Below are 18744 nucleotides of genomic sequence, written 5' to 3' on the forward strand. Positions count from 1 at the left end.
AATTGAAATAGTATAAAAATATTTAGAAATACAGGATGCAAATGCTTGTATTTGTTTTTTTCTACTTTTGATTTTCTTAATAAAAGTAAAATAATAGTTTCATATTAACACTTTTTAAGGATTGTAAATGTTAAAACAAAGAAATATAAATAAATAAAATAATAAATGAAGAACACAATGTTACAAACATATTATACAAAATACGCGTCTATGAAAATCAGGTATGTAAATAAATGTTGTTAAATTAGAGTAGCCCTCTGGCAACTTCATTATGTAAAAGTAGCTCACAGAAGAGAAAAGGTTGGTGACCCCTGCCTTAAAGAGACTTACATTTATCATTAAAGGCAAAATGCAATACTTTTGGAAAGATTTGGGGATCAAGTATGGAGTTTCTGGAGGGGGACGATTTCATAACAGCTTTGTTTTTTTGTTTGTTTGTTTTTTTAAGATCACTGACCACAACACAGGTCCACTCTATGTAGGGTAGAAACTGTGTCCACCTGTGCATGTACATGCCTGCCACATGTTTGTAATTCTTTTTCTTTCTTTATAAACCATGACGAGATACAGTCAGTTTCCAAACAAGCAAATATACCACTAACATCTGCATACTATGAATTTCTTCAGGTCCCCTTTTGTACTTACTGATGTGCCTATTATGTTTTGTTTTGTGTTTATGTATTATAACTAAAAAAGACAATAAAAAACACTTGTCAAAAAGTGTCCTGAAAAGCTCTCTATAACAATCTGATGATGATTTTTATTATTGATAAGTCTGTAACAAGAACCTTGTACAAATCACAACAGCTTTAACACAGTTTCAAATCATTTTGATTTAGACTCATTTTTTCCACACAACTTTATGTTCTGTTGTGTTCTCTGTCTTTGTTTGGGGAAGTAACTGTCACTGCAGATAGATTTTTCCTTATGATATGAATATTTTTTAAACTCAGTCCCTTTAGATGAGTTTTCCTACATTAATTTTTCTTAGTCCAAGCCTTAAATCAAAGGACAAACTCTGTGAACCACCTGTAAACATGGTTGTTGATTATGTTTTACAGTGCGTAAGCTGTGGTCAACTGATGTGACCTGAACCTCCAGAGACCACAACAACCAGGCTGGACCAGGTCTGAATGAGGCCAAAGACTGAAAATTGACCAAACTGAAACAGACCAATATTAATAATAATGAACCTGACCTGGATCAGCGCTGTCCTGATCCGACTGAGTTCTCCAGCCTCTGAGAATAAATACCATCGTGTGACTCCAGACTGAAGACCGAAGGCCAGGCAGAGGTCGGGGAAGTGAGGATCAGAGGAAAACCACATCTGGGAATAAGGCAGGAGGAGGTGGACCTGCAGACCGGACAGAAGCTGGTCCACAGATACACTCCCATCTTGGTCTGGGAAAAAACACAACACATACTTTTAAAAACGTCAACAACAAAATGACAAAAAAGACTTAGTTTTCTTGAATGATTCATATATATTATATATAATGATTCATTTATATTAATATTTCATATATGTAATATTTATACCCAAGGGTGAAAGGAAATACACACAATTCAACGCATCTCAAGAACATTTGAGGTTGGACTTTCTGTTAATCAGAGTTTTTTCACAGGAAGATTTTTACATGATCTTCAAAAGGATTAAAGTTCCAAACATCATTTTTTGGTTTGCTTGATTCCTAATAACTGATAATTGGTCCCTATTGAACACTTTGTTTGCCCTGTAGGAAACGTCCAACTACAGTCCATGCAAGTGAACTGAGCACCGGGTTTCCTGGTCACCAGTGGAAATCCCACAATCGAAACCTGTTCAACAAACAAGGGTTTGAAACACCTTATTCTTCTGTGAACACTCTGCTGCTACAGTTTCAGTTAAGTCAAAAGAGGCAGCGTTATAACCGTGTGCTTGTATGTAATGCAAGGCACAGGAGACTATTGTTTGTCATATTTCCCTGTGTGCTTGCATGTAACGCAAGGCATAGGGGACTATCGTTTGTCATATTTATTATGACTTATTAGGGGCTTGGGCATCGACACAAGCCACTCTCCCCCGTTGTAAAGCAACGGGAGAGAGTGGCTTGTGGCAAAGCCATATGAAGTGATAACTCGGTCATTTCTCACAGTACAGACAAAAAAAATACATCTGTGTGTTCCCCAGGTTTGTCTGCCACTCACGATCATGTTAGTTTTCACCTATCATTTACGCTTTTCCTGTAATTAGCAGCTGTTTGGGAGCTGTTTCACAGTGTTTCAGAGTCATAAATGAGCGTGGTTGTGTCTGTGTCTTCAGTGCCTGCAGCGCTCATTGTCATGGTAACAGCCAATGTGGTCTAACACAGCTGCAGACAATAAAGAAAATTAAGGCTCCAGAAAAAACAAACAAACCCTACACTAATGCAGCTACACTAAAATCAAAAATAAATCAAAATAATAAATAATGAATACAATAAAAAGAATTATAAAGAAATAAAACAATAATAAAGCTGAAAAACTTCACATAAATTCTCAAATGAAATGAATGAGCTCACCTGGGATCATATACACAGACACATCGAACTATTCAATTAAAGGAGCCTATTTAAACAGTGCTTTAACAGGACTGACACAGACTGTGGCAGGGGCTTCTCATCTGAATACAGGTCTATAGACAGTCTGTGGTGATGTCAGTCGACAAAAACTGACATACAGATTCCACATATGAAGTGACTGGGAGCTATTTCTTGCTTTTACATCGCACTTAACCACAAGTCCACCGATCCAGCAAGAGGCAACCATACTGGTTACATTTCCTTCAGGAAATGTATGAAAAGTCTAGTTATTATTATGACTTATAGAAAAAACTTTGAAAAAAAATGCGGCCCACAGTGTTGGGAAAAGACCAAAACATAATTGCAAAAATGTGCAGCCTAGTCTCAAAAGATGTGCTATTATTTGGATTGACATTTCGATGCACGGATTTCGTTAAAATTGAAAAAAAAAAAAAAAAGTCAAATTTGTCCATCCAAAATGAATTGGGCCATTTTTAAGTGGCTACCAATCCCAAACGATTTGTCATAAGGATATCACTTACGGTTTTTGCACAAGAACGCAAAAAAATAATAATTTTCAATGAGAACAGCAAAAAAGTTGACTTTTTTCAACTTCTACTGCTTCGCCTTACTTTTACCTAGAGACTTCATTTAAACTTTAAAATGCAGACATTTATGTCATCTCTTCAAGAATCTCTTTGGCATGAGAATAGAGTTTATGGTTTTCAATAGACAAGTCTTAAACCCCCCCTGAGTTGACTTAAAATGTCCTCTGTTAGAGTGCGTGATGTTATAAGCTAGAGTGGAGGAACAGAGAAAATTCACCTGGCCAAATGATACATAGGAGGCAAATGATCTTTTCCCAAAATGTAGCCACGGTTCCTAGAATTCATATGAACCCATGTTTGAACACCTAGCTCTTTTAAAGTGAAATGGCAGCCTGGGGTTTTGGCAGAAATCCCTTCTTCTCTCCCATAGGAGCCAATGTTAACGGAATATTTTTTCCTCCGGGTGAACAGACTGTTTTTACACTGCTGTAACTGTCATTTCTCACAGTATGGGCAAAAAAAATCATCTGTGTGTTCCCCAGGTCTGTCTGCCACTCACGATCATTTTAGTTTTCACCTAGCATTTATGTTTTTCCCATGATTTGCCGTTTACTGGAGCTGTTCTATTGGTCAAACTGTCGCCTCCTATTGGTTAAACTGTTGGCTCCTTCTTCCATTGGTCAGCCTATTGCCTCCTTCTTCTATTGGTCAACCTGTCGCCACCTTCTTCTATTGGTCTACCTGTCACCTCCTTCTTCTGTTGGTCAACCTGTTGCTTCCGTCTTCTATCAGTCAATCTGTTGCCTCCTATCGGTCAGCCTATCGCCTCCTTCTATTGGTCAGCCTGTCGCCTCCTTTAATTGGTCAAACTGTCACCTCCTTCTATTGGTTAACCTGTCGGCTTCTTCTTCTATTGGTCAACATGTTGCCTCCTTCTTCTATTGGTCAACCTGTCGCCTCCTTCTATTGGTCAACCTGTTGCATCCTTCTTCTATTGGTCAACCTGTTGCCTCCTTCTTCTATCGGTCAACCTGTCACCTCCTTCTTCTATTGGTCAACCTGTCGCCTCCTTCTATTGGTCAATCTGTGGCCTCCTCCTTCTATTGGTCAACCTGTCGCCTCCTTCTATTGGTCAACATGTTGCATCCTTCTTCTACTGGTCAACCTGTTGCCTCTTTCTTCTATTGGTCAATCTGTCGCCTCCTTCTGTATGGGTCAAACTGTTGCCTCCTTCTATTGGTCAACCTCTTGCCTCCTTTGATTGGGCAATCTGTACATGCTGCCTGATGCTGTTACTGGTTGATGATATAAAATGTGTTCACAGCAAAACCAGAAGAAAACAGAAAACCAAGCGAGAAAATGGATACATATACTCTGATAATACAGGACAAATCAACACTGTCTCCATATTGTTTTGTTACATTTTATTTATTTATTTTACCTTTGTTTAACCAGGTAAGTTAGTTGAGAACTGATTCTCATTTTCAATAACAACCTGGAAATATACAGATGAACAACCAATCACTCACATATTCACACCTATAGGTAATTTAGATTAACCAACTGACCTATTAGTGCAGGTCTTTGGATTTTCTTATCAATTTTACTTATTTCCAAAGTAATAATAAAGCTACTTTTGCACCAACCTTGCTTCCATTTATCTGCCTGCTGAATGGTCCATGTGACTTCATGTGACAGATAAAGGAGTCCCAGCCACTGGTCTGTCAGCACCAGACAGGCCTTCCTCTGCTCCACTTCTTCATCCACCTGCACACAGTAACACCACAGAATGCTGCTGATGTGCACATCTGGGTCCTCCGCCTCCTCATGCAGCGCTCCCTGGGGGCCTGGATGTTCCTCTGCAGGATGATCAGAGGGCGAAGTGGAGGAGGAGCAAAGAGGCTCCTCCACAGAGTCACCCAGGTCCATCTCAAAGTACCCATCCCTGGACCCTGGACTGGAACAACATGGATCAGAATACGGGTCAGAACACGGATCAGAACATGGGTCAGAACACGGACCAGAACGCAGATAAGAACATGGATCAGAACATGGGTCAAAACGTGGGTAAGAACACGGATCAGAACACGGGTGAGAAAATGGATCAGAACACAGATCAGAACACGGGTCAGAACACGGAATCAGAATATGGGTCAGAACATGGGTCAGAACATGGGTAAGAACAAGGATCAGAACACGGATCAGAACATGGGTCAGAAAATGACCGTGGTAGAACCCTCTTGTTCTGCTGTAATCAGCTTCCACTCTTCTGTTTCATTCAAACCTTCTAAATCTGATACTAATCCTTAGTTGATAATAAAACCCTTAGTTGATAATAAAACTATGTTTTCCATGTTCCCCAAAGGGAACCCTTTAGGTTGTTGCTTACATCACACAAGCCTCAGAAACTAACATTTAATAGAGTGAGATCACAGATTCAAATATATGTTTTATAATAAACTCCTATAAACTGATGAACATAGTAGGTGTGAAAACTCAAAACAGAAACAAACTAAATGGAAAATAAAACCTCCTGATGAGTGTAAAAGGTGAATAACATAAAATGCCCACCCACTGCCTTCAGTCCCCCCCACTGAGAACTACTGGTGCATGCCAAAGTTTTTGTACACATGGATGGACAGACGGACAATGAACTGATGACAATACCCTGCAGCAAGGGCCAAGGGTAAAAAGGTGAGGTCGTGACCTGGGACATGTCTCCGCCTCCTCTGGGGGGAGGTCAGTATGTTGGGTGTCACATCTCTTTTTCTCTCTTTCCTCCTCCTCCATGTTCTTCCTCTCCATTAGTGTACATCTGAGAAGCCAGGACAGCTGGGAAATGAAGTCTTTGTTGGAAAAGGATAGGGAGAGGAGGAGCTGTGAAAGTAGAGGACAGTAGGGGGCGCTGCAGAGGGAGCATCTGGTATCAGCTGGTTTGGATGAGGAAGATGAGCAGATGCCGCTGACAGCACAGAAACAGAAAGTTACATCAACTTCACAGTTTCATCATGAATGTTCACAAGTGTATTCCTGCCAGGTTGGAAAAATAAAAACATTTTAAATAAAAAAATAAAAACTGTTTCATGTCAAGCATCTTCATGTTATAGATAGAAAGAGCGTATGTTATAAAAAAAAAAAATCATTTTGTAATAATAATTATCATTTATCAATAATAATAATAATAATCATTTAAAAGTATTATTATTATTATTATTATTATTATTATTATTATTACTATTATTATTATAGGAGCATGCTTTGGAGTACTGACCAGATAGATGGTGTTGGCGCTGCTCGCTGTGTGTGTTCATCACAATGCTGAATCTGCAGAAGGTGAAGGATTAGACTCAGCTACTGTTTCACATGGAATAGGTTCATATACATTTCATGTCCAGGTAAAACACATCTGATTGTATTGATAAACCTCAACTGAAAAAAGGATCAATTTAACAAGTCAACAAGTTACCAAAAGGGACAGAAACACAGTGGTCACAAAACCACTGTGTGAAGAAGACCTTAACAGATTTACAGACCAATACCCATATGGTCCACAGGCTTCAAACATTAGGTCAGTCAAACAGGTGACTGAAAAGACTGTCGTAGTGTTCAATCTAGAAGGAAATGTCTGTGTAAACACCAACACAGCAACAGGTCCAGTATTATGTATGCTTTGACATATTCCTGACAAAGCTTTTGAAACATGACTGATGGTTGGCCATCATCACGGTAAAGTGGGATGGAGAAACCTCCTGATATTTCCATGTGTAAATGTGTTGATCTGTGGGGTCATGTTTAGGAGTTGTACTAAGATGCTGTACAAGTAACGTGACAGACCTGTATGTGGAGGACATGGTGGGTTATACAGCTCTGCATAGATATCAGCGTTTCCAGTGGTATCCTTACCGTCACACCATACATTACATACAAAAAAATCATCACCGTCGCATTAGACTTATACATATGTATAATATATAATAGGTCAGGAAAAACATCCTGCCCCCCCAAATGAAAGTTTGTTTCAGGGGGTAGGGAAAAGGTAAATGAGCGTTAAGTTTCACTTTCTCTTCTGCAGGGGCACGGTCTGCACTGCCCTGTACCCCCATAGTATTATAAGTAGTATGGAAACTGGCCAAGCCCACCCCCACACACACACCCACACCAGACCAACCAAAAAACACACGCATGCACACACACACCCCTTCTCCGGATTACACACCGCCACACCAACAGATCAGTTCTACAGGAAACACTGGATATATACAGGGTGTCCCAAAAAAATGTATACACACTTGAAATAATTGTGAAGTAGGTGTTTATCAAAATTCATTTAATTTTCCAAATGTAAAAGAATTTATAAACATCATTTTATTGTTTTGTCGCCGCCTGTTCTCAAACTGATGTCCGTTCTGGTCCAGACACTGCTGACAATGCCAAGCAACGGAATTGCACACATCACCAAACAATTCCCTTGGTATGTGCATGCATTCACGTTCAATGGCTACTCTCAATTCAGTGAGTGTTGCAGTAATCATAGCGTAGACTTTGTCTTTTAGGTATCCCCATAAAAAAAAGTCTAGTGGTGTGAGGTCTGGTGAACACGGAGGGTATTCAATGAAACCCCTCCGTCCAATCCACCTGTTTGGCAAGTTCACCAGACCTCACACCACTAGACTTTCAGTGTCTGGACCAGAATGGACGTCAATTTGAGAACAGGTAGTGACAAAACAATAAAATGATGTTTGTAAATTCTATTACATTTTGAAAATTAAATGAATTTTAATAAACACCTACTTTACAATTATTTAAAGTGCGTATAATTTTTTTGGGACACCCTGTATAATAGATGTCTTTAAACTGTACACAGTACATTTTCCTGGCAAAGAAATACTTTTTAAATACATTTATAGACATTTAATATCAAAGATGAACATCCATTTGCCTGTAACTCACTAACAGCCTGTTTGTATAAGTTTGGAAAAAGATCTATAGAAAGGTCCATTCACACAGACATTTTGTATAGGTGTGTCGAGAACTATAGACAATGAACGAACTGTACAATATGTACAGTTGGCAGTAGAGGCATCTTCGCCGGTACTGACCATCCATAGATATTATTTTGAATGATAGAATTGCATATTTGAGCATTACATTTTCAACATAAAGTAGACTATAGGCCCTTTTCCACCGCAGGAACTTCTGCACAAACTTTGAGCATTACCCTGAACTTTGAAAAACCCCAGTGCATTTGCACCAAAAACTACCCGGGTAAATAACTTTCCCCCGGCCCCGTACTTTCCCCAAAGAAGTTCCTGGTGGGGAGATAGTACTTTTCAGATTACCAGGAATTCTTAGGGGTGGGGCTGTGTGTTGGAGAACGCTGACTGGTTGACAACATTCGCAGCGTTTCCGCATTCAGAGTCACCCACAATCAGAGTATGAGGTCCAGTCATTAGCTTTCCCTGTAGCTTTTGGTTTTCTGATTTACTTTCAGACCTTACCCTTCTCTGCGAGATCGAGGGGTTATCCAGGTCATCAGATGGAGATCCAGGGTCCTGCAGTAGTGGAGCAAATGTTTTGAACCTGGACATGTGGTTGTTTGGGAGCGGGTTTGCTTGTCTTCCCTCTAGCTGTTACCCACGGCTGTGCCTTTCTCTGCACAGGTGTTGAGGAGGAGGATAACGCCAGCTAGCCTGCAGCATCACAGATTTCTGGCCGCTGGATCCTGTCTGTTACACATCTTTCAATATCACAGGGAAGAGAATTGTTCTTGGGCCTTGCTCCAAGAAAGATCCAGGGAGGACTGATACTGGTCAAACAGCCCGCCTGGTGCTCAACGGTCTTCTTGGTGCTAGTTAGCTGTGTGTTAGAATGCTCTCTTGTCCATTGTTAAAATTATAATTAAATGGTAATGTACTATCATTTCCACACAGTCCATTTACCTCCATGTTCACTTCGAACCTGAGAATTTTGGTTTCCAGTGCAGTAATCTTCTGTAGAAGTGTGTTGTAGTCTTCCATTGAAAGGGAAGGCATCTTGCCTACTGAGTAAAGTATTAGTAGGTCCACTTAAAACTGTTTAAAATAATGGGTAAAAAGTTTGTCCAAAAATAAAAGCAGCAGGATTAAAGTCCAAAAATAAAAGCAGCAGGATTAAAAACAAAATTAAAGCCGCAAGCGGCATCTAAAGGCCCTCGCCAAGGGCACGTCCAGTGGAAGTATGCTCATCGTTCAGCAGGTGGCGCTCTAGCCCCAAATTTTGTGTCTTCTAATGAATGGGTGTAGGCCTGGGACATTGACAATTGATTTGAGACAAATCAGTGTTCGTATGTCCGAACTGAATAAAATTATGTATAAATAAATCTGTAGGGGGCGCTATGAGCCAAAATTCAATTTGTTCCATTGAATGGGTGTAGGCCTGTGAGATGTACCACTAAGTCAAATTTGAGCCAAATCGGTGTTCGTATGTCTGAACTGATGCAATTTTCGTGAAGGTAAATTTGTAGGGGGCGCTACTGAGCGAAGTGGCAATTTCTTTTGATAAATGGGTGTAGGCCTGGGAGATTGACAACTGATTAAAATTTGAGCCAAATTGGTGTTCGCATGTCTAACGTGAAGTAATTTTCGTGAAGGTAACATTGTAGGGGGCGCTATGGTGCTGAATTTAAAATTTTTCTGATAAATGGGTGTAGGCCTGGAAGATAGACGTCTGAGTCAAATTTGAGTCAAATTGGAGTTCGTATGTCCGAACTGAAGCAATTTTATTGAAAAATATCAATTCAATATATCAATTCAGTTTCTTTTGACAAATAGGTGTAGGCCTCTCAGAAAGATGTCTGAGTATAATTTGAGCCACATCGGTGTTCATATGTCCGAACTGATGTCATTTTTGTAAATGTACATTTGTAGGGGGCGCTATAGTGCGAAATTTCAATTTCTTTTAATAAATGGGTGTAGGCCTGGGAGATGGACGTCTGAGTCAAATTTCAGCCAAATGGGTGTTTGTATGTCTGAGCTGAAGCAATTTTTGTGATGGTAAATTTTCGAAAAAACTTTGCAAAGTTTGCAACCTCGTCACACCAAGGTTATAATAGTTTTGGATTTTTAATTATAGTTTAGTTTTAATTAGTTTTGACTTTTTTTCTCTTATTCAGTTAGTTTTAATTAGTTTTTAGAGCAGGTTTGTTAGTTTTTATTAGTTATCGTTTTTTTCTGAATGCTTAGTTTTAGTTTAGTTTAGTTTAGTTTTAGTATTAGTTTTAGTTATTTTATATATTTTATCTTCCTCATCATCCTATTCAAAGAAATTAGTGAGGCGTGGATATGGGTTACCCTGGACACTTTATTTGGGGGTCGGGTTAGGGCGGCTCATGGACTGAGCAGAGACACAATGTACCGTACAATGTATAAATTCCCTATAGCAGGTTGAGGTGGGGTGCAATCCATACACAACGTCACTTACGTGAAACAATGCGAAGATGTGCAAAGCATGACAGGAGATGCACAAAGCAGCCAGCAGTTAAAGCAGATAGAAACATATATAAACCAGCTAACCAGCAGTTAAAGCAGATAGGAACATATTATAAACCAGCTAACCAGCAGTTAAAGCAGATAGAAACATATATAAACCAGCTAACCAGCAGTTAAAGCAGATAGGAACATATTATAAACCAGCTAACCAGCAGTTAAAGCAGATAGAAACATATATAAACCAGCTAACCAGCAGTTAAAGCAGATAGGAACATATTATAAACCAGCTAACCAGCAGTTAAAGCAGATAGAAACATATATAAACCAGCTAACCAGCAGTTAAAGCAGATAGGAACATATTATAAACCAGCTAACCAGCAGTTAAAGCAGATAGAAACATATATAAACCAGCTAACCAGCAGTTAAAGCAGATAGGAACATATTATAAACCAGCAGTTAAAGCAGATAGGAACCTATTATAAACCAGCTAACCAGCAGTTAAAGCAGACAGAAACATATACAAACCACTTATAAACATATATAACCCAGTTCCTCATCAGTAAACCACACCTTAGCAGATCTCTCATATCTTAATCATCTCCAGTTCCATTATTAGCCAACTTTGCTTCAGTTCAGTTCAGCTAGCTGTTGCTAGTAACATCAAACGTTTTTTAACATTCTAACAGGTTCCATACCTCTGTAATTGGATTAGTTTTCATCCTCCTCTTTTCTCCTCTTCTAAACTGTGCAGTTCAGGGCTTGGGAGGCCTTTTCATGGTGATAAACTCTCCAGTTTTAACCTGGATGCTAGTCCTGTTTGACTCTGTACTTTAGCTCAGCTCTGTCTGTCACTCACGCGCGCACACACGGTACGCCAAAAAAAAAAAAAAAAGAAAAAAAAAAAAAAAAAAAAACCCGACCCATGTATCACTAAAGTAAACCCCAGACAGGACTGTGCTGCTGTGTCCCAGCTTTAGTCTGTATGTTCCAGGTAGAGTGGGGACCAGAAGACGACTGGAAACCACCAGTGAACAGACATGACAGACTGTGTAGTGTCGTATGGTGACACCAGCTCAAACTGCTGGAGCGAAATAAATTAATTTCATATCAATCCGACATTGACAGAAACGAAAACGAAGGGAATTGTATCCATAATTTTTATACGTTTTAGTTAGTTTTGTAAGCTCACAATACAGTTTCAGTTTGTTATCGTTTTTTTCTTTTAATTAGAGTTTTTATTTATTTCAGTTAACGAAAATGTTTTTTCAATTTTAGTTTTCGTCATTTCGTTCGTTTTCGTTAACGATAATAACCTTGCGTCACACAGAAACGGTGATGCCGATTCAAAAAATTCGGCTAACTTTTGATGCCCCACGTCTGTAGATACTGTACACTGATTTTGAGCTCATTCGGCCAAACGGCTTAGTAGGAGATAGTTAAAATACAAGTTCAGCAAAAACGCTGACTCAGCATTTTGGAAATTTCAATCCAATATGGCCGACTAAGGGTTGGTTTAGGGGCGTGGCCATAATAATATTTTTTGTTTGTCTCCTCATGATGAATCTGTGTACCGATTTTCATGGCTCTACAACAAACTTTACGTTGGACATGCTCCCATTGGCGTAATGCATTTCCACTTTTCAAGGGGGCGCTGCGGTAACATTTCTTCACCGACATCTACAAAACCTATATGTAAATTAAATTTCTCGCACTTCTGAATTTTAGGCAAAATTTGGTGAGTTTTCGTAAATGTTCAGGGGGTCAAATTTGAGCTCAAAGAGCAGGAGAAGAAAAATAAAAAAAAAATAATAAAAAATAAGTAAAGAAAAATAATAAGAATCTGAGCAAGAACAATATAGCCGTTTCTATGGCAACCACATATTTGGCCTTATGTGAAAGCTCTCGAGGTCCCCCACATGTCTGTGGGGTCAGATGTCACGTGTCGTGCACTTACACACATGTGACTGACCCCGAGTGGGCGTGTCCCATTGACTCCCATTCATTCTGAGCAGGTGTAAATATGCGACTTGTGCACATGTCATGTACATCGTCGGAAAGGTCTCAGTGCGGTGAATGTGAATGTGTGTGAGAGTGGCGACAGTGGCGAAAGGCGACCGCGTCACCGGCGATTTCGTCCCCATGCGCCCACTGCAGACTCAATAGGCCCTGCGCCGGCTTTACTCGGCTCGGGCCTAATTAAAGCCGCAAGCGGCATCTAAAGGCCCTCACCACGGGCACGTCCAGTAGAAGTATGTCCATCGTTCAGCAGGTGGCGCTCTAGCCCCAAATTTTGTGTCTTCTGATGAATGGGTGTAGGCCTGGGAGATTGAAAATTGACTCAAATTTGAGACAAATCAGTGTTCGTATGTCCGTAATGAACAAATTTTTGTATAAATAAATCTGTAGGAGGCGCTATGGAGCCAAAATTCAATTTGTTCCATTGAATGGGTGTAGGCCTGCGAGATATACCACTAAGTCAAATTTGAGCCAAATCGGTGTTCATATGTCTTAACTGATGCAATTTTCGTGAAGATAAATTTCTAGGGGGCGCTATTGAGCGAAATGGCAATTTCTTTTGATGAATGGGTGTAAGCCTGGGAGATTGAAAACTGCTTCAAATTTGAGCCAAATTGGTGTTCGTATGTCTGAAGTAAAGTAATTTTTGTAAAGGTAAAATTGTAGGGGGCGCTATTTCTCCAAATTTCAAATTTTTCTGATATATGGGTGTAGGCCTGAGAGATAGATGTCTGAGTCAAATTTGAGCCAAATTGGGGTTCGTACACCTGAGCTGAAGCAATTTTAATAAAAAAAATTTAAAAAAAAACTTGTAGGGGGCGCTGTAGTGCGAAATTTCAGTTTCTTTTGACAAATAGCTGTAGGCCTGGGAGACAGATGTCTGAGTTAAATTTGAGCCAAATCGGTGTTCGTATGTCCGAACGGATGTCAATTTTGTAAATGTACATTTGTAGGGGGCGCTATAGTGCGAAATTTCAATTTCTTTTAATAAATGGGTGTAGGCCTGGGAGATGGACGTCAGAGTCAAATTTGAGCCAAATCGGTGTTCATATGTCTGAGCTGACGCAATTTTTGAAATGGTAAATTCATGAAGAAACTTTGCAAAGTTTGCGATGTCGTCACACAACAACGGTGACACCAATCCAAAAAATTCGGCTAACTTTTTATGCCCCACTTCTCTAGATACTGTACACCGATTTTGAGCTCATTTGGCCAAACGGCCAAGGAGGACATAGTTAAAATACGACGTCAGCGAAAACGCTGACTCAGCATTTTGGAAATTTCAATCCAATATGGCCGACTAAGGGTTGGTTTTGGGGCATGGCCATAATAATATTTTTTGTTTGTCTCCTCATGATGAATCTGTGTACCGATTTTCGTGGCTCTACAAAAAACTTTACATTGGACGTGCTCCCATTGGCGTAATGCATTTCCACTTTTCAAGGGGGCGCTGCGGCAACATTTCTTTACCGACATCTACGAAACCTATTTGTAAATTCAATTTCTTGCACTTCTGAATTTTGGGCAAAATTTGGTGAGTTTTCGTAAATGTTCAGGGGGTCAAATTTGAGCTCAAAGAGCAGGAGAAGAAAAATAAATTAAATTAAAGCCGCAAGCGGCATCTAAAGGCCCTCGCCACGGGCATGTCCAGTAGAAGTATGTCCATTGTTCAGCAGGTGGTGCTCTAGCACCAAATTTCAATAACTTCTGATGAGTGGGTGTAGGCCTGGGAGATTGACAAGTGACTCAAATTTGAGCCAGATCTTTGTTCGTATGTCCAAACCGATGCAATTTTTGTATAAGTAAATCTGTAGGGGGCGCTATGCAGCCAAAATTAAATTTCTTCTGTTGAATGGGTGTAGGCCTTGGAGATGTACCACTGAGTCAAATTTGAGCCAAATCGGTGTTCGCATGTCCAAATTAATGCAATTTTCGTGAAGGTAAATTTGTAGGGGGCGCTATTGAGTGAAATGGCAATTTCTTTTGATAAATGGGTGTAGGCCTGGGAGATTGAACACTGATTCAAATTTGAGCCAAATTGGTGTTCGTATGTCTGAAGTGAAGTACTTTTCGTAAAGGAAAAATTGTAGGGGGCGCTATCGCTCCAAATTTTCAAATTTTTCTGATAAATGGGTGTAGGCCTGAGAGATAGACGTCTGAGTCAAATTTGAGCAACATTGGTGTTCGTATGTCTTAACTGAAGCTATTTTAATAAAAAAAAAATAAAATTTGTAGGGGGCGCTGTAGCGCAAAATTTCAGTTTCTTTTGACAAATCGGTGTAGGCCTGGGAGACAGATGTCTGAGTCAAATTTGAGCCAAATCGGTGTTCGTGTGTCCAAACTGAAGTCCTTTTTGTAAATGTACATTTGTAGGGGGCGCTATAGTGCGAAATTTCAATTTCTTTAAATAAATGGCTGAAGACCTGGGAGATAGACGTCTGAGTCAAATTTGAGCCAAATCGGTGATTGTATGACCAAACTGAAGCAAGATTTGTCAAGGCAAATTTCTGAAAAAACTCTGCAAAATTTGCAACGTTGTCACACAAAAACGGTGACACCAATCCCAAAAATTCGGCTAACTTTTGATGACCCACTTCTCTAGATAATGTACACCGATTTTGAGCTCATTTGGCCAAACGGCCAAGGAGGAGATAGTGAAAATATGATGTCAGCGAAAACGTTGACTCAGCATTTTGGAAATTTCAATCCTATATGGCCGACTTCCGGTTGGTTTAGGGGCGTGGCCACAATAATATTTTTAGTTTTTCTCCTCATGATGAATCTGTGTACCAATTTTCGTGGCTCTACAAAAAACTTTATGTTGCACATGCTCCCATTGACGTAATGCATTTCCACTTTTCAAGGGGGCACTGCTGCAACATTTCTTTACCGACATCTACGAAACCTATATGTAAATTAAATTTTGCACATTTCTGAATTTTGGGCAAACTTTGGTGAGTTTTTGTAAATGTTCAGGGGGTCAAAATTGAGCTCAAAGCGCAGGAGAAAGAAAAATCAAAGTCTCCTCATGATGAATCTGTATGTCTAACGTGAAGTAATTTTCGTAAAGGTAAAATTGTAGGGAGCGCTATAGTGCGAAATTTCAATTTCTTTCAATAAATGGGTGTAGGCCTGGGAGATAGACGTCTGAGACAAATTTCAGCCAAATCGGTGTTTGTATGTCTGAGCTGAAGAAATTTTTGTGATGGAAAATTTTCGAAAAAACTTCGCAAAGTTTGTAACCTCGTCGCACAAAAACGGTGACACTGATTCAAAAAATTCGGATAACTTTTGATGTCCCACTTCTCTAGATACTGTACACCAATTTTGAGCTCATTCGGCCAAACGGCTTAGTAGGAGATACTTAAAATACGTCAGCGAAAACGCTGACTCAGCATTTTGGAAATTTCAATCCAATATGGCCGACTAAGGGTTAGTTTAGGGGCGTGGCCATCATAATATTTTTGTTTGTCTCCTCATGATGAATCTGTGTACCGATTTTCGTGGCTCTACGACAAACTTTATGTTGGACGAGCTCCCACTGGCACAATGCATTTCCACTTTTCAAGGGGGCGCTGCCTCAACATTTCTTTACCGACCTCTACGAAACCTATATGTAAATTCAATTTCTCTCACTTCTGGATTTTAGGCAAAATTTGGTGAGTTTTCGTAAATGTTCAGAGGGTCAAAATTGAGCTCAAAGAGCAGGAGAAAAAAAGAATCTGAGCAAGAACAATATAGCCGTTTCTGTGGCAACCACATATTTGGCCTTATTTGAAAGCTCTCGAGCTACCCCACGTCTGTCTCAGTGCCATGAATGTGAATATGCATGAGAGTGGCGACAGTGGCGAAAGGCGACCGCGTCACTGGCGATTTTGTCCCCATGCGCCCACTGCAGACTCAATAGGCCCTGTGCCAGCTTTACTCGGCTCGGGCCTAAAAAAAAAAAAAATTAAAGAAAAAATAATAAGAATCTGAGCAAGAACAATATAGCCGTTTCTATGGCAACCACATATTTGGCCTTATGTGAAAGCTCTCGAGGTCCCCCACATGTCTGGGGGGTCAGATGTCATGTGTTGTGCGCTTACACCCACATGACTGACCCCGAGTGGGCGTGTCCCATTGAGTCCCATTCATTCTGAGCAGGTGTAAATATGCAACTTGTGCACATGTCATGTACATCTTCGGAAAGGTCTCAGTGCCGTGAATGTGAATATGTGTGAGAGTGGCGACAGTGGAGAAAGGCAACCGCGTCATTGGCGATTTCGTCCCCATGCGCCCACTGCAGACTCAATAGGCCCTGCGCCGGCTTTACTCGGCTCGGGCCTAAAAAGCGTCTGCACTCTCCAGAAGCCGGAAGCATACTCATACTCATAAAAGTGCTCAGATACAAACACACCAATACCACTTGATGGCAGTGTGACATTCATCTCATAGTGTAGCAGGTACTGTATCCGGCTGAGGAGTAATATCAGCAGTGTGGAGATTTTTCAAAATACGGTGACAAAAGTAACACTGACTGCAAGTTACATTAAAGACAGACGGATACGGATGGAGTGTATTGTTCATTCTCTGTATACATTCTGTACGTAATTTTGTCCGTTTTCTGGGAGCCTGCAGATGCATACCCAGAGCCATATAAAGATCATCATTTTATAAGGCTCTGTGCGTACCCAGACGGAGAAGCAGGACCACCAGGTACCATGGAGGTAGCAGATCTTTTTGAAAGAGCGACTGTGTGAGTTAGTGAAAAACTACTGACACATTTATGACAACTACCCGCATCAATAACAGTATGAACATTGGCATCAACATTAGTGTTTCCTCTTCTGTCGTCACCATGTTTATAACTGACCTTCTGAATTACACAGCGGATACTTCCCCCAATTCACTCAATTTTAATCCATCTCAAATTGATGAGTTTGTTGATAATACTGAAGACTCTCTGCGAAAAATATTAGATCTAATCACTCTGCTAAAAAATAAGATTATAAAACAAGGGAAGCGTGCTCCCTGGTTCAGTTCCCATACTCGCCAATTAAAGCAGCATATCCAAAAACTCGATGGAAAATGGCGTTCTACTAAATTAACAGAACACCTTTCAGCCTGGCGGGACAGTCTAAATAAATACAGGAAGGCACTTCGTTCTGCTAGAGCAGCCTATTATTCATCATTAATAGAGGAAAATAAGAACAATCCCAGTTGTCTGTTCAGTACTGTAGCCAGACTGACAAAGAACCATAGTGCATATGAGCCTAGTATTCCTGCTACCCTCCATAGCAATGATTTTATGAACTTCTTCAATAATAAGATCTTGCTCATCAGAGATCAAATTAATGGTCTCTTATCCTCTACAAATTATAGTCCACCCTTAAATCCTTCAGACCCAGAAACCACAGAGTTGACTATTGAGCCATCTCGTTTTATGGATTGCTGTTTTCCTGTAGAGATCAGTCAGCTAACTTTGATAGTCTCTTCATCTAAATCGTCCACCTGTCTCTTAGACCCAGTTCCAACAAAGCTCATCAAAGATGCTTTACCTTTACTTAGCAGCCACCTCCTTGATATGATTAACCTGTCATTATCAACAGGCTATGTACCACAGTCCTTTAAAGTAGCTGTAATCAAACCTCTTCTTAAGAAACCCAACCTCGACCCTGCAGTTTTAGCTAACTATAGACCCATATTGAACCTGTCATTCATATCTAAGATTCTGGAGAAAATGGTAGCCAATCAGTTATGTGATTTCCTTCAAGCCAACAGTTTGAGAACTTCCAGTCAGGTTTTAGGGAACATCATAGTACAGAAACAGCACTGGTCAAAGTTATCATCAATGACCTTCTACCCGCATCAGGTAAGGGTCTGGTTTCAAAGCTGGTTTTATTAGACCTTAGTGCGGTTTTCAACACTGTCGACCATCACATCCCTCTGCAACGATTGGAACAATCAATTGGTATCAAAGGATCAGCATTAATGTGGTTCAAATCCTATCTAACAGATTGTTCTCACTTTAACATTAATAATGAATCCTCTCAGTCCACTACAGTTAGTTATGGAGTACCTCAAGGCTTGGTTCTTGGAACAATACTGTTTATCCTACACATGCTTCCTTTAGGTAACTTAATAAGAAAACATTCCATCAACTTTCATTGCTATGCTGATGACACCCAATTA

General features: G+C 40.0%; 1 protein-coding gene across 2 annotated transcripts in view; it reads right to left on the reverse strand.

Annotated features, from left to right (window-relative positions):
- The window catches only part of nisch (nischarin), a 189772-nt gene that overhangs the window by 56225 nt on the left and 114803 nt on the right, over positions 1-18744 (reverse strand). Inside the window, exons 15-18 of one of the 2 annotated variants that reach the window (XM_030133491.1) lie at positions 6360-6412; positions 5796-6050; positions 4750-5045; positions 1199-1401 (exon numbers count right to left, since the gene is read on the reverse strand). In XM_030133491.1, coding sequence (XP_029989351.1) covers positions 1199-1401; positions 4750-5045; positions 5796-6050; positions 6360-6412 — 807 coding nt within the window. Of the gene's footprint in view, positions 1-1198; positions 1402-4734; positions 5046-5795; positions 6051-6359; positions 6413-18744 lie in introns of both variants that reach the window. The other variant, XM_030133490.1, reaches the window with a different exon arrangement.

This window comes from Sphaeramia orbicularis, chromosome 5 (genome assembly GCF_902148855.1).
Source record: "Sphaeramia orbicularis chromosome 5, fSphaOr1.1, whole genome shotgun sequence".
Lineage (NCBI taxonomy): Eukaryota > Metazoa > Chordata > Actinopteri > Kurtiformes > Apogonidae > Sphaeramia > Sphaeramia orbicularis.